This window comes from Salvia miltiorrhiza, chromosome 3, assembly GCF_028751815.1.
Source record: "Salvia miltiorrhiza cultivar Shanhuang (shh) chromosome 3, IMPLAD_Smil_shh, whole genome shotgun sequence".
Taxonomy (NCBI): domain Eukaryota; kingdom Viridiplantae; phylum Streptophyta; class Magnoliopsida; order Lamiales; family Lamiaceae; genus Salvia; species Salvia miltiorrhiza.
Window position 1 is genome coordinate 5,527,934 of NC_080389.1, and position 24,742 is coordinate 5,552,675.

At 36.4% G+C, this 24,742-nt stretch overlaps 1 protein-coding gene across 1 annotated transcript; it reads left to right on the forward strand.

Annotated features, from left to right (window-relative positions):
• Positions 1-1,619: 1,619 nt before the first annotated feature.
• On the forward strand, positions 1,620-23,417 carry LOC131017183 (protein ILITYHIA-like). The gene is made up of 60 exons (XM_057945919.1): positions 1,620-1,807; positions 3,833-4,218; positions 4,378-4,509; positions 4,621-5,002; positions 5,133-5,279; positions 5,462-5,646; positions 5,724-5,850; positions 5,978-6,051; positions 6,389-6,465; positions 6,833-6,869; positions 6,946-7,112; positions 7,651-7,834; positions 8,166-8,243; positions 8,647-8,766; positions 8,864-8,923; positions 9,050-9,175; positions 9,254-9,374; positions 9,465-9,634; positions 10,197-10,499; positions 10,584-10,700; positions 10,781-10,882; positions 10,962-11,111; positions 11,314-11,478; positions 11,557-11,733; positions 11,807-11,929; positions 12,132-12,212; positions 12,286-12,402; positions 13,080-13,252; positions 13,611-13,688; positions 13,790-13,937; positions 14,928-15,050; positions 15,169-15,225; positions 15,294-15,404; positions 15,521-15,712; positions 15,792-15,965; positions 16,470-16,580; positions 16,685-16,754; positions 16,846-16,924; positions 17,126-17,228; positions 17,304-17,474; positions 17,573-17,695; positions 17,780-17,893; positions 18,189-18,295; positions 18,385-18,436; positions 18,522-18,628; positions 18,696-18,755; positions 18,841-18,955; positions 19,277-19,387; positions 19,502-19,639; positions 19,720-19,842; positions 19,986-20,057; positions 20,478-20,590; positions 20,699-20,857; positions 20,941-21,037; positions 21,116-21,298; positions 21,742-21,936; positions 22,271-22,450; positions 22,554-22,686; positions 22,795-22,873; positions 23,060-23,417. Exons 1-60 carry the CDS (start codon positions 1,690-1,692, stop codon positions 23,097-23,099), a joined length of 7,917 nt encoding a protein of 2,638 aa, XP_057801902.1. The 5' UTR covers positions 1,620-1,689; the 3' UTR covers positions 23,100-23,417.
• The last annotated feature ends 1,325 nt before the right edge of the window (positions 23,418-24,742 follow it).

Genomic DNA, 24,742 nt, shown 5'->3' on the forward strand with positions numbered 1-24,742 from the left:
ATAGTATCTTGTTGAATTCCAAGCTCTTGTAGCATTCCTCTCAACCACATTCCTTCTTTTACAGCTATGTACTTGGCCTCTGTTGTTGAAAGAGCCACAATTGACTGAAGCATAGACCTCCAGCTTATAGCAGAACCATATAAAGTAAGCAAGTATCCAATTTGAGACTTTCTAGTGTCAATACTAGCTGCATAATCAGAATCTACAAAACCAAATAGAACATCCTTAGTTCCTTACCTTCGTTAGACTTTTGTTTAAGCAAAATTCCCACATCTACAGTTGCTTTTATATATATTCGTCTATATTGTAAATTCTCAATGAGTCCTTCCTGGATTTGCCATAAGCATAGTGACACTAATAGAGTGTGTCAAATTAGGTTTAGTACAAACCATGGAATACATAATAGTCCATCATCCATCTTGTAAAAATAGTCATATTTTGTTTATGGACACCATCCCACAATAGATTACCCTCCATATATTAACTTATTTACATATTCTACCACACTATTAATTTTGTTGTCATGAGTTAAATCATTGTAACATTCATTATTAATTGTTGATTCAAAATTACCAATATACAAGTATGACGATATACCATTTATATATATTATTTTTTAAAATTATATATGAAAAATAATTAAAAATAAAAGTTACTACTAATTACAACAATATGTAGTCGTTATTATATAAATTATATTATATTATATAGCTTGATTAATTTTAAATGGTCAAAATTTATTTTATACCATGACTAAATGTTCACGAAAAAAAAGAATAAATAAATGTATATATTAAAAGTTCATATGTGATCATACATCTTATCTATATTAATATTTTTATAATTTTTTTTATGTTTATTAAATATTTTATATGTATTTACTGAACATTTTATGATTATTTAGATAAAAATATGTTATTACATACTCCCTCCGTCCCTGAAATAAGTTCCTCTTTTTCCTTTTTGGGACGTTCCCCAAATAAGTTCCTTTTTTTTTCTTTCTATTTTTGGACAACTACCCCACCACTAATAATACTTTATTTATTCTTAGTTTTCCCTTTTTCACCACTCTCAATACTAATTATAACACATTTATTTCCACTATCAATACACTTTACCATTTTTTTCTTAAATCCCGTGCCGTCTCCAAAGAGGAACTTATTTCAAGGACAGATGGAGTATTTAATATGATTACATAAGGTAAAGTTAGACTACAAATTTATTTTGAAATAAAAATTACAAATCATGAAAATGTGATAAATTTCATAAGTAGAAAAAATTATACTAGAATAGATATGTGAATAAACAAATAAAATATAAATAATTTTTTTTTTTTTTTTTGACTTGGGGGAGTTGGGGAGGGGGAACAGTGGGGTTTGAACCCGAAACCTCACTGTTCATACACAGGAGGTCGCACCGATTGGTGTCCCAAGAGGGACATAAATTATTTTAAAAAATAATTAGGTGATTTTGGCGGAAAAATACAATTTACTATTTATATATATATATATATATATAGATAGATAGATTACTAAAATTAAAATAAACCTGTAGAGTGAAAACGTCAATTTTATTTACAGTTGGTATAAATAGAGTGTGCTTACTCCAATGACTGAATTTTGTCCACTCAGATTCTAAGTCCTAAAACCCTAAGTTTGAACCCACGGCAGCTCATCCCAATCCGCTCCAATGGCGTCCAATCCCATCGACTCGCTCACGGCGATCGCTGCCACGGTCTCCACGCCGTCCACCAGCCGCCGCGTTCAGATCTTCCGCCACCGGATTCCGGCCATTCTCGACAATTTAGGTACCATAACGCAAAAGAAATGCATCTGCGCACTTAGTCTGAATCTTATTGATGGATGCGCGCCGTGTGCGATATTTTTGAGGGAATTTAAATGTGTGATAGCTGCCTCTAAGCATTATTGACCTTTGCTACATGCAAGCGTTTTCAGTGGAGAACTCTGAACTTCTCATTAAAGTGGGCGGGATTGGTTTCTTATGCTAGTTGATCGAATGAGTATTAGTTCGTGTATGATGAATTAGCTGACGGTGTAGTTTTTCATTTCCCAGTGTTGCAAACATGTAATTCTGTTATTTGAGTTAGTTATATGACAACGGACATCAACGTGTTTCTACTCGAATCGTCAACTTTTTCAGTTGATCATTATCAATAATTTTGTAGCTGTTGGTACTGGCCCCCTAGGTTTTGCATACTAGCTAGGATAGCTAACTGGATTGATGGGATAATAAACACCCAAACCACTTATCTTGTATCCATTTTAATCACTGTTTTTTCTCATTCATTTCCAACTTGAATTACTGATTTTGAGCACAGTCAATATCAAAGAAGATGCAGTTGTCAGCTTACAAGTGCTGTGCATTAAGGAAAAACTGTCTGTTTTAGATGTAGATGACAAAGTTGATATTGAAAACGACATCTTGGACAGAATGATGGATTATTGGAAGATTTAGGCGTGCTTAGAATGTTATCAGATCTGAATGTATTCCTTATTCTTGTAGGCAGTCATAAAATAGAATTATATAATGAACGAAAAAATGACATCTCTTTGGTTAGACAATTCTTGTTAGAGGTTTATATAATTATCCTTAGAAGTAACTATATATTGTTTAACATACAGCTTCACAAAGCCAACCTTTGCTTATGCTTACTTTTGAACTGAAAGGCACCCATGATTCATGTGTGATTTGTTTTGAAACTTATTCTATCCTAAATATGGAAAATGTCAAATTATTGATGGCCGACATTAAATATGGTTTAGAATCTTTAGATTATTTCTGAACTTCTGTGATCTACTCCCTCCGTCCACAAAAAAAAGTCTCTTTTTGTCATTTTGGGACGTCCGCAAAAAATAGTCCCTTTCCATTTTTGGAAACTTTCTATCACATGGTGGGTCCCTTTCTCCACTCACAATACAATTAATTATTATTATTAACACTATTTTTTGAGTGGGGCCCATTCTCTACTCACAATACACTCAACTATTTTAAAACATGTGCTGTCTCCTTCTAGGACTATTTTTTGTGAATGAGTATCAGTTATTGCTGTCAATTATATTGACCAAGTTAGTCAAATGGTTGAACTGAAATGTTTAGATATCTTTTGGTTGTCCTAGATTACTTCACAGTTGTCAGCGAACAAAAATTCAAGACTAAGTTTAATCATTTTCTGGAAGGAAAACTTGAAAGTAGTAAAAGTTAAGTTGCTGTGTCAATTCCATAACCAGTCAAACAAATATGTAGTTCCGATTTCTCTAGTTTTCTCCATGACGTATATTATTCAGGATTTTAAGTAGTATATTAAAATAAGCGTGAATCTGTACTAAATAGAAGGAACGCTAAAGAGATTCTGCCATTATAATGTTGTAATGCTGTCCTTCTCATAGACAATGGTGCTATTTTCGTCTTTTAAGTTTGTTTAGTGATACGTCATAGAGCTTGGTAACCATGATCAACAGTAGAGTGGAGTGCAATGTTTTACATTCAGATTTGTCATCTTAGTACTTTTAGGTATCACCCCTGGACAGAGTGAAGTAAGTGTAGGAAAGAATTCATAGTGTATTCTGGAAATGTAATTAGATTTAATTACCTTTTGTATTGGTTTTCGTAGGACATGATCTGCCATTAGCTCTTCATGGAAATAAATAGTATCTCGTTGATGAAATTTCATTCTTGCATAGATCCCAAAAGTACCATTTTGTTGGAGCATTTTGTGCGTTTCTTTTTCTTGCAATCTTGCAAATAGGTATTCTCTTTGGCATTTAGCATTTGTAGACATTATTGTTCAACTTTCTGACATATGCTTCTTCAGACTCTTTGCAGGTGACTGCTGAGTTTGTGTCGGTATTGGTTGATTTAATTTTCCAAACATTATCCATCTACGATGACCATGGATCAAGGAAAGCTGTGGATGAAGTTATTATTAAAGCCTTAACTAAAGACTTATTTATGAAAAGTTTTGCAGCAACCCTTGTACAGGCCATGGAAAGGCATTCAAAGTTCCAGTCACTGACAGGAGGTTACAGGCTTCTAAAGTGGTCTTGTATACTCTTAATTCATAGTCAGTTTGCTACCTTATCAAAGAATGGGTTGTCTAGGGTAGCCCAAGCACAGGCATTGGTACTTCATATGGTCATGCAAGGACCATTTGGTGTGAGAAGGGCTTGCAGGAAAACCTGCTTTCATTTGTTTACAAAGGTCTCCTATTCATTTTCCTTTTGTGATTTTATGCAACTTACTAATGGAGTTTATTTTACTTTATTCCCTTGGTTTGTCCAATTTCATTTTCTGAAGTTTGTTTATTTCACTCTATTCAACTTCTTATCTAAATTTTGTTTCTTTTAACTTAATCTTCAGTCACCAAACATATATAAAGCATACATGGAGGAATTGAAAGATGGAAGGATCCCATACAAAGATAGTCCGGAGTTATTATATTTGATGCTTGATTATGCTAATTCTTATCCTTCCTCATTTGATAAACTGAAGGTAATTCTTTATACACCATTGGTATATAACATGTATTGTGGTAATAATCATAGTGTACTGATTCTCAAGATTTCAGGTTTGTGAGCTTATTCCTTTTTGTTGGTTTTACAGGACTTGTTTCTTGACTTATATGTTAAGTCAGTTCTGAATGCAAGGGAAAAGCCCACGAAGGGCCTCAGTGAAGCTTTTCTTCCGTTATTTACTCATATGCCGCATGAAGATTTTAAGAACACTATACTCCCATCTTCTCTCAAGATGTTGAAACGAAATCCAGAACTTGTTCTCGAATCAGTTGGAGTTCTTCTGCAATCTGTCAACCTTGACTTGAGTAAATATGTCTTTGAAATTCTCCCAGTAGTATTAACACAGGCTAGGCATGCAGATGAAGGAAGACGACTTGTTGCTTTGAGCATAGTTAGGTGCTTGAGCCAGAAATCTAGCAGTCCTGATGCTATAGAAGCTATGTTTACTGCTATCAAAGCGATAATGGGAGGTTAGTGTTTTAATTTGTCTGATCCTTGAATAGTTATTAGTAGAGCTGATATTAATTAGTAATAACTTCTACTTGCAATTAAGCAATTTCCTGACACTGGTTGATAATCTCATATATGTGATATAAACAGGTTCGGAAGGTCGGCTTACATTTCCATACCAGAGAGTTGGCATGGTTAATGCACTAAGAGAAGTTTCAGATGCTCCTGAAGGAAAATATTTTAGCAGCTTGTTTCCAACAGTGTGCGGATATCTGTTGTCCTGTTACAAGGATGATGGTTGGTCTCTGCTTAACCTCTATCGATGCATGCATCTGTACACATTCATTCTTAAAATAGCTTGGACAATTTTTGTTTAATTGGACCTCTTTTCTGTAGACCTTCATTGCAGAAATGGTGTCATGCACTTGGAAAGTATATGTTCTGTTGTCTCTCTTCTTATTGAATTTGTTGATTTGCAGGAAATGAAGAAGTAAAGCTTGCAATTTTGTCTTGCTTGGCATCCTGGGCAGTAAAATCAGGAGATGCTATTTCTCCGGATTTAGTTACCTTCTTTGTTTCTGGACTCAAAGAGAAGGAAATACTGAGAAGGGGTTACCTTCGCTGTCTGCGGTTAGTATGCAGAAATGCTGATGCGGTTATGCGGGTGAGTTTATATGTGGTTCACAGTCTGTTTCAAATATTATTCCTCATTTTGCTCATACCTTGTGTTGGTTACTCTAGATGTCATCCCTATTGTTGCCTCTTCTTCAACTAGTCAAAACTGGATTTACTAAAGCGGCACAGAGATTGGATGGTATTTTTGCACTTTTCTGCGTGGTGAAAATTGCTGCTGTTGATGTAAAAGCAGGTGCTTACTTTTCCAGCTTTTGTTTTGTGTTCTGCTTCATTGCACATGCTTTTTGGCTGCATACTTTGTTGATGAGAGTGATTCATTGTCAATATCACATGTTTCTCGGACCTTTCATTTCCTGTAGATGAGACTATATCAAAGGAGAAAATCTGGCAGTTGATAGTGCAGAATGAGCCTACAATTATTCCAACTTCCTTGGTCAGTTTTCAGTCTCCTGTAGTTTTCTGAAGATAAAATAAGCAATTTATTTCTAACTTAATTAGATAACTATATCTGTCTATGAGCTATGGCTATATTTGGAATAATAACCCGTATGCAAATGCAATATGTTTATATGCTTATTGTGAAAAGAATTGGTCAAGAATACTCAGCATGCTTTCAGTAATTAGATGAATGCATGTTTCTGCATTTTGTAGGGGAGTTGAAAAATGTCAAAGCTAAAATCTTTTTTGCAGCTATAAAGAAGGAAAGCCTTAACATTCCTTTTTAGACCTTTTCCTATATCCACTCAGCTAATATTATTTTAGTTTTGCAGGCATCAAAATTGTCAGTTGAGGACTTAATGGCGTGCATTGACCTTGTTGAGGTTCTACTTGTTGATTACTCTCAAAGGTATGCTTCATTTGACATGTGATTACTCTCAAAGGTATGCTTCATTTGACATGTGATAGAATTGAAGCACATTATTAAATGAGGAATATTAGTCTCTTCTGAATTGCCGATTATCAAGCTCTTTCTTGTGTATTTTCTCCAGAAATTCAATTGTACATCCATTGGTAAATCTTTTCAATCAGAAAACAGAAATGTGCACTTGTGCTTTTTGTTATTTAGCATTAAGTTCTCAATGTTGTGACTAAGATACACTTGCCTAGTTAAAGTTCTTGGCATTTTAAATTAGAAGCTATGGAAAATATTTGATGTATGATCTTACGAAATTTGATGTCCAATTGTTTAAATTGACCTGTCTCTTATGCTGCAGGCTATTGGAAACTTTTTCTACCAAGGCATTCCTACAGGTGATTACTATTAAGATACTCCTTTTCTTATGTTGCTATAATTTTCTGTTATTAATTGTTTAATCTTATGCATCAGCTTATCTTATTTTTGCTGTGCCACCCGAATTGGGAGATAAGGAAAGCAGCATATGGCACTTCCAGGAAGATTCTTGGTGCATCTCATCTATTAGCTGAAGCTATTTTGCTCGAATTTTTGAATTATCTCTCTGTTGTTGGAGAAAAGACTATTATTCTTAAGATGAGGTAATTCAATAGTCATACACTCCTTCTTTTGCTTCATTTTAGTTCCTTGTGTGGTTTTTATTTGAATTACTAGATGAACCTTTCAGAAATTTAGATAGGTGAAACCGTGAAAGTCAAAACAGATACAAGCTTTCCTTCTCGAATGTGTTGGTGGTGTCTTAACAAAAACAATGACCTGCTCAAAATTTTCATTTTCCGGATGCAAGTACAAAAAGCCTTAGGATGATAGGTGCTAGCCCAGTAGTTAAGGACGGTTGAGACACTGAGAGATATTTTTTTTGTTGCTGTCTTTGGTGGTTTTTGATTCTGTCCTCAATATCTGCTATCATTTTGCTAGTTCTATCATTAAAACAGTACGCATCTTGGTGCATTTTTGATATCTTATGGTGGCTTCCAATATGACAATTGTGAATCTATTTGCTTGGACTTACCCTTTCAAGTTGCTCCTTTCTTGGTTTACATATTGCTCTAATCCTGTTCATCTCCTTGGTGTCTGAGATGCTTTCCCCCCTTAGAGTAAGTCGTTTTCTTTATTCAGTGATGCAGAAAATGTGACAGACTCTCAAGTTCCTTTCCTTCCATCAGTTGAAGTTTTAGTGAAGGCATTAGTTGTAATAGCACCTGTGGTTTCAGCTAGAGGTCCAGATGCTTGTGTGCAGTTATTGCTTTGCTTACATCACCCATGCATCATTGGCACAGGGAAAAAAAATGCAGTTTGGAGGGTATCTTTCTCTTCTTAATTCACTTTAGTTGGTCCTGTTATGTTGCTTTCGTTTGCAATTTTCTTCTGCATAAATTGGAATACTTTGCTCTTTTTATATCAACTTGAATGGAGCTTTTGGTGTCCATTAAAAAGCGACGTCCTTCCAGGATGGGTGGTATTAAATTTTAAATTTTTATGTTTCAACTAGAAATAGGCTTCTCTGGTTTCCAATTCCACAATTAGAATGTGCTGAATCTGTGAGTTAACAGGGTTGATAGTCTTCTCCATCGATGATGTGTGCATCATTTGTTTCTGTTATATTGTGCTAATATTCATTCTTCCTTCTTCAGAGGGTGCAGAAGTGTCTGCAGAAATTGGGAATTGATCTGATTGGTCTTATTACTGCTGATGTTGTTAAGTTATGCAAGGTAATTGCTTTTCCTTTCAGAAATGTTGATTACTACTCACTTTCTGAGTTCTGTATGCACTAAATATTCCTGTCTGATATCCTTTTGTAGTTGGGTTCTGTTGATTTCTCAGACTACATTATCTATTTACTTTTATTTTGTTCATGTATTATCGGTTTAGCCTTGTCCATATTGGCAGAATTGTCTACCTTTGTGATTCTATCAGATTTAAAAACTTCCTAGTTTTCAAGTTAAGATCAACTAGTTGAAAACACTTCAAGCATTTCCTGGAACTGAGACCCACTTGTGGACCTTTTGCTTTTGATAAGTGAAGGCACGTCGCACATATATGATGTTTAATTCATATTTTTTCAACTTGGATGTTTTTTATTTTTTATTTTTTAAATTTGTCTTGTCCATGAAGGGATTATTAGGTTCAAATGGATTGTTGAATTCTAATCACATGGAGCAAGAAGCAGCTTTAAACTCCTTGTCAACACTGATGTCTATTATACCAGGAGATACTTATACACAATTTGCAAAGGTTGGCTACATCCTTTTCTCTGTTCTTTCTGCTATGTTTTAGATGAAGATAGTTATATGGTTTCTGTGGCTCTTATTACATGAATCATTTTTTGTAGCACTTTATTGATCTCCCAGATCGTGTTGCTCATGACGCACTCTCAGAAGTTGATATTCAGGTTTTTTTTTTCACCCTTTGATTGAGTACAAATTTTTGTACATTTTCATCATTTTTTCCTGATGCTATTTATGGATGTTATTTGTGCTTGTTAATGCATAAACTGATTAGTCCTGTTCTGTTTCAGATCTTCCATACTCCTGAGGGAGTGCTTTCTACTGAGCAAGGAGTTTATATTGCGGAGTCTGTTGCCTCCAAGAATGTGAAGCAAGCAAAAGGACGGTTCCGAGTTTATGATAAGGATGATGACCTGGTAAGTGATATTGCGACTTTTCATTTGGAAGTATGGAGATGCTCTTATTGTTCTTAACTGAGGCATGCATGTTTTCAGGATCAAGTTAACTCTAATCACTCGTCTGTTACTTCGAATCAATCTATAAGACGAGATGTCTCCAATAAAGAGGTTGCTGTTGCTGGGAAAAAAGATGCTCCGAAATCAATGAAAAAATCTGGCAAGCTATATTTGTCAAACTCATTTCAGATCCCAATCACCTTTTTATTTAGTAATACTTACCTATTATTTTTTCTAATTTTGTTTCTAGAGAAGATAAAAACCTCTAAAGAAGAAGCCCGTGAATTGCAGCTTAAGGAAGAGGGTCGCATTCGTGAAAAGGTCATGTTAATTCAACAGAACATTTCTTTGATGCTCAAAGCTTTGGGAGAAATGGCCATTGCTAATCCTATATTCACTCATAGTCAGCTTCCTTCTTCGGTTAGTTCTTCTTCCATTATTAACAACCTTTTATCAGTATTTCTCTTGATTTTTACACTGTTAGGCTATTAGCTATAAATATACTAGCTGGTAATAACCTATAAAAATGTTGTTCTTAGAAGTTTTTAGTTTGTGTTTTTGCTTCTGTAGTTTGATTTAAAAGAAGAATAAGATGCATATGAAGATAGTGCTGGTTGTGGTGTTTCTCTGTGAAAAATTATGTTTCAAGAATTTCTCAACAAATGTGTTATGAAGCAAGGACATTCTGTTTGGTTTAGAAGGATCTTGTTATGAGTTTTCTTGTACTTAAAATACTTTGACAAGCACTAGACTGAGGTGCACATGCTTGCAGCATAAAATCCTTTTTTTTTTTTTTTTTTACCTTTTCTTTTTTCTAACGAGATGGAGACATTTGTCTCATAGTAGACGTATTAAAATCCGGCTAATGCATACTCTACTTTCTTTTTATAAATATCTAGTATCATAGTTTCTTTATTAGATAACATGGACTCTGAATCTGGGTTGATTTTAATGATATAATATTTCTCTCATCATTTTTCAGGTCAAGTTCGTCAGTCCTTTCCTTCGGTCACCAATTGTAGGTGATGCTGCCTTTGAGACATTAGTGAAACTTTCAAAATGTACTATTGATCCCCTTTGCAATTGGTCTCTTGAAATTGCAACTGCTTTACGACTGACTGCCACTGAAGAAACTAGTATCTTGTGGGACTTATTTCCATCTATTCGCGACGGAGAGCAAGATGGAACTCCATCACTAGGTCTTTTTGAACGTTTAGTTAGTGGCTTAACCATCTCATGCAAATCTGGGCCTCTTCCAGTTGACTCATTTACATTTATTTTCCCGGTAAATTATTCTACCCTGTTCCTATTCTTCCTCTTTTTTTCAATGCATAAACTTACGCCGGAATTGTTATGGATTATTCTGCAGGTAATTGAGAGGATACTTCTATCTCCGAAGAAGACAGGTCTTCACGATGACGTTCTCCAGATACTTTTCTTGCACATGGATCCTATTTTACCACTACCAAGGATTAGAATGCTATCAGTTACGACCTTCATACTAAACAGCCTATTACTATACCATAAATTTATGGGTTCTAATGTTACTCATGTTATGCTTTTCAGGTTCTCTACCATGTTCTAGGTGTTGTCCCGGCTTACCAATCATCTATTGGCCCAGCATTGAATGAATTGTGCCTTGGTCTACAGCCTGATGAAGTAGCACCTGTATGGCTCCGTTATTGTTTCTGGTAATCTATCTCACAAATATGACTGGCTCACTTTATTTCACTTGTTCTTCGTACAGGCTTTGTCCGGTGTTTATGCCAAAGATATTCATGTAAGAATGGCTTGCTTGAACGCTGTAAAGTGCATTCCGGCTGTCTCCAATTGTTCGATTCCTCAAAATGTCGAGGTTGCGACCAGCATATGGCTTGCTTTGCATGACTCAGAGAAGGTAGTAAGGCCAAATGGAGATTTTTGTTCCCTGATTTAACGAACTATTTTGAAACTTTATATTCAGACTGAGTAATTTGCTTAAATACTTGATGACATTGCCAATCACAAGGCCAAATGAATTAGAGTCTTGTTCCTCGATTTTCCCCCCTAAAAGCTAAAAGAACCTTACTTGAAACTTGTGTATGATTTATGATGTTTAGTCAGTCGCGGAAGTTGCGGAGGATGTGTGGGATTGTTACCGTAATGACTTTGGTACCGATTACTCTGGACTTTTTGGTGCGCTTTCACATGTTAACTACAATGTTAGAGTTGCTGCAGCAGAGGCCCTTGCTGCAGCTTTGGATGAAAAGCCTGATACGATACAGGTGATACAGCAATCCAGTTTCTGTAACCTGCACTAAGTACTCAATTCGTTTTCACTTTTTTTATTGTTAATTATTCAGGAATCTCTATCAACCTTGTTTTCCTTATACCTCCGCGATGCTGGATTTGGTGGGGAGAACATTGACTCTGGTTGGCTTGGCAGACAAGGGATTGCCCTAGCTTTACATGGTGTGGCGGATGTCCTCCGAACCAAAGATCTTCCCGTTGTGATGACTTTTCTGATATCGCGAGCTTTGGTACTCATATTTCACCACTTGTATTGCCTTGCTGATATCAGCTCTTTATATCTGACTGAAATTGAGCATGCAGGCTGATCCCAATGCTGATGTTCGTGGAAGAATGGTTGATGCTGGAATTTTGATTATTGACAAACATGGAAGAGATAACGTTTCCTTGTTGTTTCCCATCTTTGAGAATTTCCTGAACAAAAAGGTCTCTCCCGAGTTAGTTGTTTTCTCTTTATGTACTAGTTTTCTTCACATGCTTGTCCATTCTTGCTTGTAAAATTATCTCTGGATGCTATTATCCTGTTTGATTTTAGAATAGCACGTTCTCAACAACTGCTGATGGCTCTGATCAACTGGATGGAATAAAATTAAATGCCTGCTTTTGTGTATATGGAATTTTTCTGCAGGCACCAGATGAGGAGAAATATGATTTGGTACGTGAAGGTGTGGTTATATTCACAGGAGCACTGGCGAAACACTTGTCGAAGGTCTTAACCATTCCCTACAAAAGCTTAATATAGTGAAGTAGATGCCTAGCCTGAAAATTCCTATTTATTGCAGGATGACCCGAAAGTTCATGCTGTTGTGGAGAAGTTGTTGGATGTCTTAAACACTCCTTCTGAGTCTGTGCAACGAGCAGTCTCCTCCTGCCTTGCACCTTTAATGCAATCAAAGCAGGTATTATGAGAAACCAGATGAGGAATGGTTGAACTTGTTGTGTTTGTATATACCTATCATGAGCAGTCACCCCTTCTATTTCCAGTAATCCTTCTGGTATCTTGGTTTATTTTGTGGGTATTTCTGTTATAGAACATGTTGGCAAATACTCCCAACCTATGCATCTGACTTGAAAAATTAAATATTGTTCATTTGAGTGGATATTGATAACCCGGTTCATTATAGTTGGCTAATTATATTCCACTACTAGTATGTAAAGTTGATCTATGAGTTTAGTTATATTAGCAATATAGTTTTGACTTTTTAATTCATATTCTTACAATCTTTTCCTTCCTTGAAAGTGGGATTCGGTCTAATTTAATGACATAATTGTCCAGGAAGGTTTTACACGTATTATATTAATTAAAACTTCTGGTTCATTTGTTTGTAACTGTCTCTCATTCTATTTAAACTATATTTTGTGTATACAGAAGAAAAACAAATATAAAGGGAAAACCCACCTGAACTAATGATTTTTCTGTTCTATCTTGATGCCTGTTGTCTACTTCCCCCCCCCCCCCCCCCACGCCCTGCTTTTAGATTGGTCTAATGCAATTTTTGGTTGCGTCTGTGGCCTTTTATTTTCTCCTTGCCCTTTTTTCAAGTAATTTTACATTTATGGTACGTTATGGCTTCAGGAAGAAGCAGGGGCTCTTATTTCCAGACTGCTTGTAAAGCTGATGAAGAGTGACAAATATGGTGAGCGCCGTGGAGCAGCATTTGGACTTGCTGGGGTGGTTAAAGGATTTAGAATATCATGTCTGAAGAAGTACAATGTTATGACAGCCTTACGCGATGGTCTTTCTGACAGGTCTGTTTTTATGAAGTTGTTTCAGGTGTTTTGTACATCAAACATTTGGTAGATTTGTTATTGCAGTATCAAGTTTTATTGTTCTACTATAGTGTTGCAGGATAATGAGCTGATATTTGACTCAATTAACAAAATGAAAACTTGAAAAGCCCCAGCTAAAGAATAAATTTAATTTTCGTTTCATTTTGAGAAAGAAACCAGTTAAACTAACTGGATGGCTTATAGTATATATGGGAACCTCCCACCAAAAAATCTCCATTTCTTTAAACAATTTAGCACTATATCATGTTTGGCAATTTTTAAGTGATTGTATCTGTAAACAATCAACTGGCTTTATGATATATATTTTTAATTGCAGAAATTCTGCTAAAAGCAGAGAGGGAGCCTTACTCGCTTTTGAATGTTTCTGTGATAAGCTTGGGAGAATATTTGAGCCGTAAGTATATAGATATTGTCTTGTGAAATTTTTGTTTTACCATGAATCATGAGAGCAATTTATGGATAATTCCCCACACCATCTCCCCTCCCCCCATTCAGGTATGTGATTCAAATGTTACCCCTACTCCTGGTGTCGTTCTCTGATCCGGTTGTTGCCGTGCGAGATGCTGCTGAGGGTGCAGCCCGTGCAATGATGTCTAGACTTAGTGCTCAAGGAGTCAAACTCGTTCTACCATCCCTTTTAAAGGTCCTCACTTCCAGATAACATTTCCCTTGAACTTGATTATGATTGATTTAAGAGGCTTGGTTGATATAAATGTCCAGTAGAGTGCCAAATTCATGACAGCCAAGTGTGATGAAATGTGGTTAAGGTGGGAGTAAATCTAATCTTTTACCTTGTCGGAAAAATGTGGTGTTCTTTCTTCTGAAGTACACTTCCATTAGCTACTTGATCATCTGGAATTAAGATCTGCTACAAGTATCTGAACTTTTCCCTGCTGAATCCTGGTTTTTATAAAAGTGGACTGACCAAGAGAAGTAATGAAAAGTTATCATTATGTGTTAGGTTCTGGTTCTAGGATATTCCTACCTTAAATTGATTGTATCTCGTGTTACATTGTTTGTTTTTTAAGTGTTATTATTTTCTCAATGTATTTAATGTGTAAAATGTTTTCCATGCTTTATTTATTTAATATTCTAAAGCATACACGCAGAGGGGAAAACACTTGTTATGTGAACTATAAATCCAAGGTTCTCATTTCTTTTCCTACCTGTTTTCTTGTGTCTGCTCTGCTCCCTCAATTCCTAAATGCATTCTGTTGATGAAATGATGCCCCAAGCTGGATCTAAACCAGTTTAAGCATATTGCTAAAAAATTTACTCTTGTAATTCTCTGTTTCCTTAGCTATTGCCAAAATATTGGCATTTCTTGTAATTGACAGAAAATTTAGTTCAAGTTCTGGTATATCTTATTTTTCCCGAGCATCAAAAGCAGCCTTTTTATTAGGTTGAGATTTTATTAGGCCTGTTTTTTCTTTTGCTTTTTGTAGTAGTTCACATAATTAATTTCATAGTTTCTTTGTGCCTATTGATTTTTAGTGGTCCAACTTGGCATATTGTTTGACATGCTATTTTTCCTCCCTAATCAGTGCTCTACAGTAATCAATTTGTGAAGTAAAATATGAATTAAATACATTTTGTGTAGCCAATGAATGCTGACTATAATTTCTTGAGTTAGGGCCTTGAAGATAAAGCCTGGAGAACAAAGCAAAGCAGTGTACAGCTACTAGGTGCTATGGCTTTCTGTGCTCCACAGCAACTGTCTCAATGTCTGCCCAAGATTGTGCCAAAGTTGACTGAAGTATGTGCAGAATGCGAAAGTTCACTTTTGCCTTTGGCTGATTCCTTATGAACCCAAAATTCTCAGGGGCAAGTGTATGAGCTTTTGTATTTGAGCAGTTTTCTTAATTGTTCTGCAGGTTCTCACAGATACTCACCCCAAAGTCCAGTCAGCTGGACAAACTGCTCTCCGGCAGGTAAAATAACTATTATTGAAGCCTCCATTGCTGCATTGATACATATTTTGATGAGCTGTTTCAATTAGGTTGGAGAAGTGATTAAAAATCCGGAAATAGCAGCTCTTGTCCCCACTCTTTTGATGGGCCTCACAGATCCTAATGATTATACCAAGTATTCTCTTGATATCCTTCTGCAGGTAAATACATCATCTGTATACATTTTTTATGGTTGGATGTATTGGATTTGCATCATTACAGTAAATTTCAATGACTTCTGGGTTTTTCAGATACCTAATGGTTTCTGATTTTGCAGACTACCTTCATTAATACTATAGATGCTCCTTCTCTTGCACTGTTGGTGCCCATTGTCCATAGAGGGCTTAGGGAGAGGGGTGCAGAGACAAAAAAGAAAGCTGCTCAAATAGCTGGAAACATGTGTTCTTTAGTTACAGAGCCGAAGGATATGATTCCTTACATAGGCTTGCTTCTACCTGAAGTGAAAAAGGTAATCCACGGTGTTAAAAAGTTTCCGATGCCATGGATTATTTTTTCTTGTGAGAATTTACTAATTTGATATGAAACAGGTTCTGGTTGATCCAATCCCTGAAGTTAGAGCAGTTGCTGCCAGAGCCCTTGGTTCTCTCATAAGAGGAATGGGAGAAGATAACTTCCCGGACCTTGTTCCCTGGTTATTAGATACCCTGAAGTCTGATGGTAGCAATGTTGAACGGTCAGGAGCAGCTCAAGGGCTGAGTGAGGTTAGAACATTGTCTAAATTGCTCTATCATCTTTCTTCGCTACAGTAGTTTTGCATTAGTGTAAAAAATGTCTTGTTCAAAGTTGCTTGATAGCAATGTGTTCATATACTCCCTACTTAACATTTTACATGATATTCAACTAAATGAGATAGAATATGTTGGAATGAAGATTTAAGTTGTTGTGGGCGCAACAAGGCATTCTGTGTAAAACTGCTTGAGAAGATTCTCAATACACTGTTGACTGTCCAGTTTTACATACTGAGCTTTGGAAGTATTACAGTTGTGGTTAGTAGTGTGAGTCATTGAAGTGAACTCTTTGATAGAACTCTCAAATTAAGTGAATGAAACGTTAACATTGATGCTCAATTTTTGTCTGGAGTTTCTACCCCTGGAATTCTGTTTTATTGTTTCTTTCTCTGCTTTCTGGCCAATGGATTATTCTTGTCCTTTCTCTTTTTTCTAAATGAGAATAATTATGCACTATGCTATTTCATTCTTCTATAGGTATTGGCAGCACTTGGGACAAAGTATTTTGAGGACTTACTTCCTGACATTATCCGGAATTGTTCTCATCCAAAAGCTTCAGTTCGAGATGGTTACCTAACACTGTTCAAGGTTAGATATTGACTATACCATGGCCGTGCTAATTTATTTTTGCAATCGTTTTCCATGCATTTAAGGTATGATATTTTGATGAAATTGCTTTATGCTTCCTGCAGTATCTGCCAAGATCTTTAGGTGTTCAGTTTCAGAAATACTTGCAACAGGTTCTGCCTGCTATTCTTGATGGTATGACCTTTAGATGAGTGTCTATGTAATTGTTCTTGACGTGCTGCTTGCCTCGTCATTTTCAGTAATATAATGTGTTTGCATCCCCCAGGTCTTGCTGATGAGAATGAGTCAGTACGAGAAGCAGCTCTCAGTGCTGGGCATGTCCTGGTTGAACATTATGCAACTACGTATGAAATTTTCAGCATCATTTCCTTTTCCTTAATGTTGGATGCTTATTTAAATCTGCATTAACTGTGAAATTATTATTCTTCCATACATAGTTGTTCAAACGTTGATTATTCTTCTTAGCCATATGCATTCACGCTCTCCAGTCTAGCTCTTTTTTTGTTGAATCAATTGTTGTTTAACAAAGAATTTCATTGTGTCAGGTCTCTGCCTCTGCTCCTTCCTGCAGTAGAGGATGGCATATTCAATGATAGTTGGCGTATTCGACAGAGTTCTGTGGAATTATTGGGTGATCTTTTGTTTAAGGTTTGTTTTCATATCCCTATCCATCTTCTTTCTCTCTTAGAATGCAAGTTCAGGTTTTCGTATTATCTTGTTTAGGTTGCCGGCACCTCTGGGAAAGCCCTTCTGGAAGGCGGTAGTGATGATGAAGGTTCTAGTACTGAAGCTCATGGACGGGCTATTATTGAAGTACTTGGAAGAGATAAACGAAATGAAGTTCTTGCTGCATTGTATATGGTTCGTACGGATGTCAGCTTAGTTGTACGCCAGGTACGGTGATTGAATTTATTTTGACTTGTGCTGCCAGATTCGCTCTCCAAGTTTTCTTCTGTCAGAATTTTGACATTGTAACTTTATGTTCTACTCAGGCTGCACTGCATGTCTGGAAAACCATAGTTGCAAATACTCCAAAAACTCTGAAGGAGATAATGCCAGTTCTAATGAACACACTAATCACTTCTTTGGCTTCTTCATCTTCAGAGAGGCGACAGGTTCCTTACCAGATCCTCATTTTTGAGATTATCAAAGACATGCGGTATAAATATTATTGAAATTGCTCTGCTTATAATCATTAGGTTGCTGCACGGTCCTTGGGCGAGCTTGTCAGGAAGCTTGGTGAAAGAGTGCTTCCCCTAATTATTCCTATTCTATCTGAAGGTCTCAGTGACCCTAATCCTAGCAGAAGACAAGTGCGACTTTCTTCTCTTCTATACCCCTTCAATCATATTTTGTGTTTCTTCATTTCAAGTAAATAGTTCAAGGGTATCAATGCATGTGTTGCACTATTGTTGTTTATGCATTATCAAGGGTATCAACTGGGGTATTGGAATAAAAATATTTTTGCTGTTACTTATAAACTGACATCTTGTTGCTGGGAGATTTTAAGTTCTGAATGTATCTGTAATTCTGTATTGAACTAGTTTTTCTTCCCTTTCCTTTTTTCTCATTTATTTGTTGAAAGTATTTACCCTGGATGAGGTGCAGGGTGTATGCATTGGTCTAAGTGAAGTGATGGCCAGCGCTGGTAAGAGTCAGTTGCTGACTTTCATGGATGATCTCATCCCAACAATCCGGACTGCTCTTTGTGACAGGTACTTAGCATTAATCTCATCTGGTGGGTATTTTATTGCAGATTGTTGTGCGTAGTATTGATAACATTCTTTTGTGTGTTGCTTTGCAGCACGCATGAGGTTCGGGAGTCTGCAGGAACAGCATTCAGTACCCTGTATAAGGTATGCCTTTCAAATTACTTACGGAAAAAAAATCACCGGTTTAATGAATAAACTCGTGATATGAAAGCTGTCTTGTGGTGTGTAGAGTGCTGGTTTGCAGGCTATTGATGAAATAGTTCCTACACTTCTTCATGCTCTGGAAGACGAACAAACTTCAGATACTGCTCTTGATGGCCTAAAACAAATCTTAAGGTATTTTATGTGGTTCCTTATTTTTACTTTTATGCCTGTTGTACTAAATGCTCTTTGTTGATTATAGTGTCAGGACCACTGCTGTGCTGCCTCATATTCTACCAAAGCTTGTTCACCTTCCACTATCGTACGTGCAAAAGTTTCATATTGCTTTGTACTTTCTATATAAATAACTTTATATTCTTTGCTTACGTAGTTCAGTTTGCCTACAGTGCTTTCAATGCCCATGCTTTGGGAGCTCTGGCGGAGGTCGCGGGACCTGGTCTTGATTTCCATCTTGGTACAATACTGCCTGCTTTACTCGCTGCAATGAGTGATAGTGATGAGGTATGCATTTCAGCCATCCCCCACAAGCCCACACTGTATAACAAGGTCCAAATATTGTAAACAAGACTGAAATTCTCAGGTCACGACTTGTATCTTAATAAAATTGATATATAAAGTAAAATTCATCAATGACTTGCATGTATTATGTTATGGAAGTATATATTTAATTAATTATCTTGAAATTAGTGTACATCCTGTTGCATTCTTTTCCTCTGCAATAGCCTTTTCAACCTGATCTTGTGATTTTGTAGATTTATGTAGTTAAGTTATGGTTGTTGATATTTCTGTCTTCACATTTTGCTTATTTCTGTGAAATCATAGGTTGTCCAAAAGTTGGCAAAAAAGGCGGCGGAAACAGTTGTCTTGGTTATAGATGAGGAGGGCATCGAGTCTTTGATATCAGAGCTTCTGAAAGGCACTGCAGATAATCAGGCATGATTTTGTTTATTTGACCAGTGATATCGTTGAACTCAGCTCAGTGTCCAGAATTGCAAGTAATGTCATTTTTAAAGACACAGATCCTAATAAAATGATCTAATGTTCCAGGGCTCAATAAGAAGAAGTTCTTCATATCTGATTGGATATTTCTTCCAAAATAGCAAACTGTATCTGGTCGATGAAGCACCAAACATGATATCTACCTTGATAGTTTTGCTTAGTGACCCAGATTCAGCTACAGTTGCGGTAATTTTCAAATGAAAATCTGCTCAATCACATTGTGAGTGACTATCGTATTTCAACTACTCTTATGATTTTTTCTACAGGCTGCCTGGGAAGCATTGTTGAGGGTTGTAGGCTCAGTGCCTAAAGAGGTTCTTCCTTCATATATGAAGCTGGTTCGTGATGCAGTCTCTACAGCTAGGGACAAAGAACGCAGGAAAAAGAAGGTATGTTTAATGTTTCCCCTTTTCAGATTGCAACAGGTAGAAGACATCTTAGAATTGCGATACAGGGAATTTTATTATTATATTTGATCTTTTGTAGATTGTTTATATCTATTTAAGTTGTAACCTTTATTCCACACTTACAGGGAGGACCAGTTCTGATACCTGGATTCTGTCTCCCTAAGGCACTTCAACCTGTGTTACCCATATTTCTCCAGGTACTATCTGCCTTGAATCTTCTGGAAGTGGAATTCTATGTCTTTGTGATCTTCACTTGAGGTGGAGGTCTATAGTCTATATACTTATGTGTTGTGTTTGTGGGTAGGAAAGAATAATTAATGTTGATGTGGTGTATACACATGTGTGTTGTGTGTAGAAAAGAATAATTAATGTTGATGTGTGAGTAATTCTTTTTATGACAATTGCCTAAAATGTTTCTGAGGAACTGAGTATATTCTTAGGTTATATAGGTGGCTGACTAAAACAATTAAGCAATTTGAATTTAAATCTACAGCATTTATAAGTTAGGGTTTATAAAGTTATTGAGGTCCATCAGGCATCAGGCGGTTTTATCCTTATTCAGTGAATATTTAATATAGTAGTCTTTAATTCCTTGGTGTAATTTTTATGCTTTTCAGGGTCTCATAAGTGGATCAGCTGAATTAAGAGAACAATCAGCATTGGGTCTTGGCGAATTGATAGAAGTCACAAGTGAAAAAGCCCTGCGCGAATTTGTTATTCCTATTACAGGGTATGTTGTGTGATTCTTGTCATTGTTATTTCCTTTCTGCCTATTCAAAAATACCTTTGAGGTTTTAATAAAGTGGATGCCTGATATGATTGTACCTGTTATTTCTAGCCCACTGATTCGCATTATAGGAGACCGGTTTCCTTGGCAAGTGAAAAGTGCTATTTTATCAACTTTGAGCATCATCATACAAAAAGGTGGAATTGCTCTAAAGCCTTTCCTTCCCCAACTTCAAACTACGTTTGTTAAATGCCTACAAGACAATACAAGGTCAGCACATCAGAATTGCTCAATTCAAATATTAGCTACTGCGTTTGTTTCCTACTTTGTGCTTATGGAGAATTTTTATGCAGGACTGTTCGTTCAAGTGCTGCAGTTGCCCTTGGAAAGCTTAGTGCTCTCAGCACAAGGATTGATCCATTAGTTGGTGATCTTTTGTCTGGTCTTCAGGTATAATCATATTTTGATTATTTCCTTCACATTGGTCCTGAGGCGCTAGAAAATAACCCAGCTCTTTATTGCTACCAGGCATCAGATCTTGCAGTCAAGGAGGCGATATTAAAAGCTTTGGATGGTGTTATTAAGAATGCTGGAAAAAGTTTAAGTAGTGCTGTTATAACGCGTCTCCACGCTCAGCTAAAGGATATGATATATAGTGAAGATGATCAAATACGAAGCTCCTCAGCTAGTATTTTGGGATTTTTATTGCAGGTTAAAAGCTATCATCTTTGGAATGCCATTCTTACTTGAGTTTTGTTTTTTTTTTTTTTTTGTTTTTTTCTTGTAAATATCTTGTATGGTGAGCTTTGGGCCTACTTTCTTTCACATGATATATTATACTCTACCAAGTCTACAATTACAACCACCTCCCATCAATATTTGATAAATAAATTTCCTTCCCCAGTTCAGATTCATTCATGAGATTGTGAGTTGCATGATTGCATGTTGATTGCTCATATATTTTCGGTGATCTAAAATAGGGCCTATGTTGTGCATGTATATAGGAGAAAGATGTGTTCTTAAAAGGAGTTTCCTATTACGTCATGGATCTTAAATACAGTTGCTCCTTTTACAGAAAGTGACTATTATCGTTACATTTCTAGCCCATGAATACGGAGTTCCTGGTGTTAACGGGTGATTGTCATTTGTTACAGTACTTGGAAGGTGCTCAAGTTTCTGAAACACTTATGGAAGTAGCAGATTCCTCCTCATCTTCAACATGGACTACAAGACATGGATCCACTCTTGCCATATCATCGATGCTTAGACATAATGCGGCCATAGTTTGTGCTTCGCCATTGTTTACAGGCATACTTGATTGTCTGAAAAGTTCGTTGAAGGATGATAAGGTATAGCTTTTTCGTCACTGTATTTACTCTTCAGTTCTGGCACTAAGTGAACCAACAATAACTTTTCTAAATGTCAATGTTTTTCATCATAAATATATCATTGGAGAAAATGACAAATCCGTGCCCAACTTGTGGATGTTAGAAGTTTCCGTGAAGTGGTTTAAGATGGCACTTTTATCGTGCTAAATATGGCATGTGAATGGTTGAAAAGTCTATTCAGATGCATTATAGATGCTGAAGGATGTAGTGATTCAGCAATGTTATTATTTTGGGAAATCTTAGTGACGTTTCATTAGTCAGCTATTGTGGTTCTAAAACTTTGGTTTCTCTGTAGTTCCCCGTTCGTGAATCATCAGTTCGAGCTTTCGGAAGACTTCTACTATATCAGAGCCAGAACGATCCTTCGAACAGTTCCGCACATTTGGCATCATTGAGCTATTTGGTATTGGCAATCCAAGACGACTCGAGTGAAGTGAGAAGAAGGGCCTTGAGTTCTTTGAAGAAAGTCGCCAAGGTACAATATTTTTATGATTATCACAAGAATTTGCAGTGTTACATCCTTCATCAATAAAATGTTTTAATAGTAATCTAATCCCTACACGAATTTTTTTTTGCAGGCTAATCCACAGGGGATTATACTTCATGTTTCCTTATTCGGACCTGCACTCGGTGAATGTTTAAAGGACGGGTCTACACCCGTTAGGCTAGCGGCAGAAAGATGTGCACTGCACTGCTTCCTACTGTCGAAGGGTACATCTTTCTACTACTCCTTTCTGAATATCCACTCATGATTTACGATAGATAATCCCCTGCTTTATATCGTCTCCAACTCCTATTCTTCCACCTTTTTTCGTACAGGGCCGGAATATGTTCAAGCTGCACAAAAATATATTACAGGCTTGGATGCTAGAAGATTAGCAAAGCTTCCTGAACACAGGTGAGGAATTTTGTTCTCTCGCTTCTATAAAGCGCTCAATTACCTCATGTGCAATAAAAACGAAACTCTTACTCCCTTAAAACGTCCCAGCTTGTTTTATCCGAACCCTTCACGTTAAACCTATTCCTTGGAAAAATTAGGGTGCGCACTAAAGATTATTGACTATACAATTGTTTTAACTGGCAGCGATGATAGTGAAGACGGTGAAGATGACGTTAGCGGCTGATTTATCCTTTTGATTGTTGATACGGCTTGGCTGTCTATTGATGATATCTTAAATCTTGAGGGGGGCGGAGACTGCCCGGCGGGAGAAAGCCGATGCCCCCGATGTCCTATTTCTTGAGAGACCTTACACTTATATACACACCCATTAGCAGCGGATGCGGTATACTTGTTCCCAAATAGTAGTTGGTTTCTTTGTGTAATTGCTTTTGTAATTTTTGTAGGCAGCCATTTTGACACTGGAAACTCAGAGTGAGCGCCTGTGTTTTCCTATATAAAATCATATTTTTCGAGTAATGAAAATTATATTGGGTTTCTGGTATGTGTTTGATAATCTGTGTGTGTGAATCTTCTGTTTTGGTGATTTTTAACCCCTTTTTCGTAAGCGTGATGCTATGCAGCCACTTAAGACTTGTCATCAGCTATTGAATAGGAAAAAACTTGATTCATTTAGGTATTTTTTTAAAATAGAAAAATAAAACAAAATAATTGTAGCTAATTATTTTTATAAAAAATAAAAAATATCTAAAATGTAATATCATAATAAATTTTTTATTTAAAAAAATTAAATGAGTTATGTTTTTAACTGCTCCCTCCATTTTTTTATAAGTTCGATAAAAAATTTTATTTGTAAAATATAAGTAATTTTATACTCCCTCCGTTTCAGGCCAAAAGGCTCATTTCTTTTCGGCACGAAGTTATAAAATTCACTTTTTAGTAGTTAAATGTGGTGTGGTCTACCAAAAAGTAACTTTTTAAGAGTAATTCCTTATGAAAAGATTAAATAGTATTCTCTTAATAAAGCTCTAAACTAGGGATGGCAATCGGGTACGACAGGTACGGATAGTGACTATTCATACCCATACCCACGAACTAAATGGATAGTGGTTGCTACCCACGAAACTATACATGGATATCAAATGGTATCCAAACCCGCTATCCGCGGATACCCGCTACCCGTCGGGTATCCGCGAAACCCGCTATCCGACGGGTATCCGTCACCCACTATCCGACGGATACCCGCTATCCGCAGGATACCCACTATCCGCTGGATACCCACGAAATAGAATTTAAATATAAATTAACAACAAATTTAATAGAAAAAAAATCAACACAAATAGCATAGTTCAAATCCACAAAGAACAATGTTTAAATTTAAATTCACAAAGAACAATGTTCAAATTCATCAACTAAAATATAAAATCCAACAAAGAACAATGTCTATAATTGCTCGACAGTAGAAATAGAACCCTCTTCATTGAACTCTTCTTCTTCATCTTCAAGACAAGTCCAAAAGCTTCCATTCTTTCATTTAGCTCAGTATTAGATTTTGGGCCTTATTGTTTGGGCCTATTTTAAAATATAAAATACTAGCCCATAATCTCAAAATATGTATTTAAAGCCCATATTTTATTGAATTTTTTGTGGATATTTGACGGGTAATTGACGGATAATTGACGGGTAATTGGTGGGTATTTTTCGCGGGTAAACGGGTTTCGCGGGTATGGATAGTAAGTATCCAAACTCATACCCACGAACTAAATGGATAGTGAATTGTACCCACGAAACTATCCGTGAATATCAAATGGTATCCAAACCCACCCTAATGGGTTCGGGTTTTCGCGGATATCCACTACCCGCGGATAG

Coding starts and splice junctions, on each gene's coding strand:
- LOC131017183 (XM_057945919.1), top strand. CDS start 1,690: ATGGCGTCCAATCCCATCGACTCGCTCACGGCGATCGCTGCCACGGTC. Junction 5,851..5,977: donor TGCTGTTGATGTAAAAGCAG/GTGCTTACTTTT, acceptor CATTTCCTGTAG/ATGAGACTATATCAAAGGAG. Junction 15,713..15,791: donor TTCTACCTGAAGTGAAAAAG/GTAATCCACGGT, acceptor GATATGAAACAG/GTTCTGGTTGATCCAATCCC.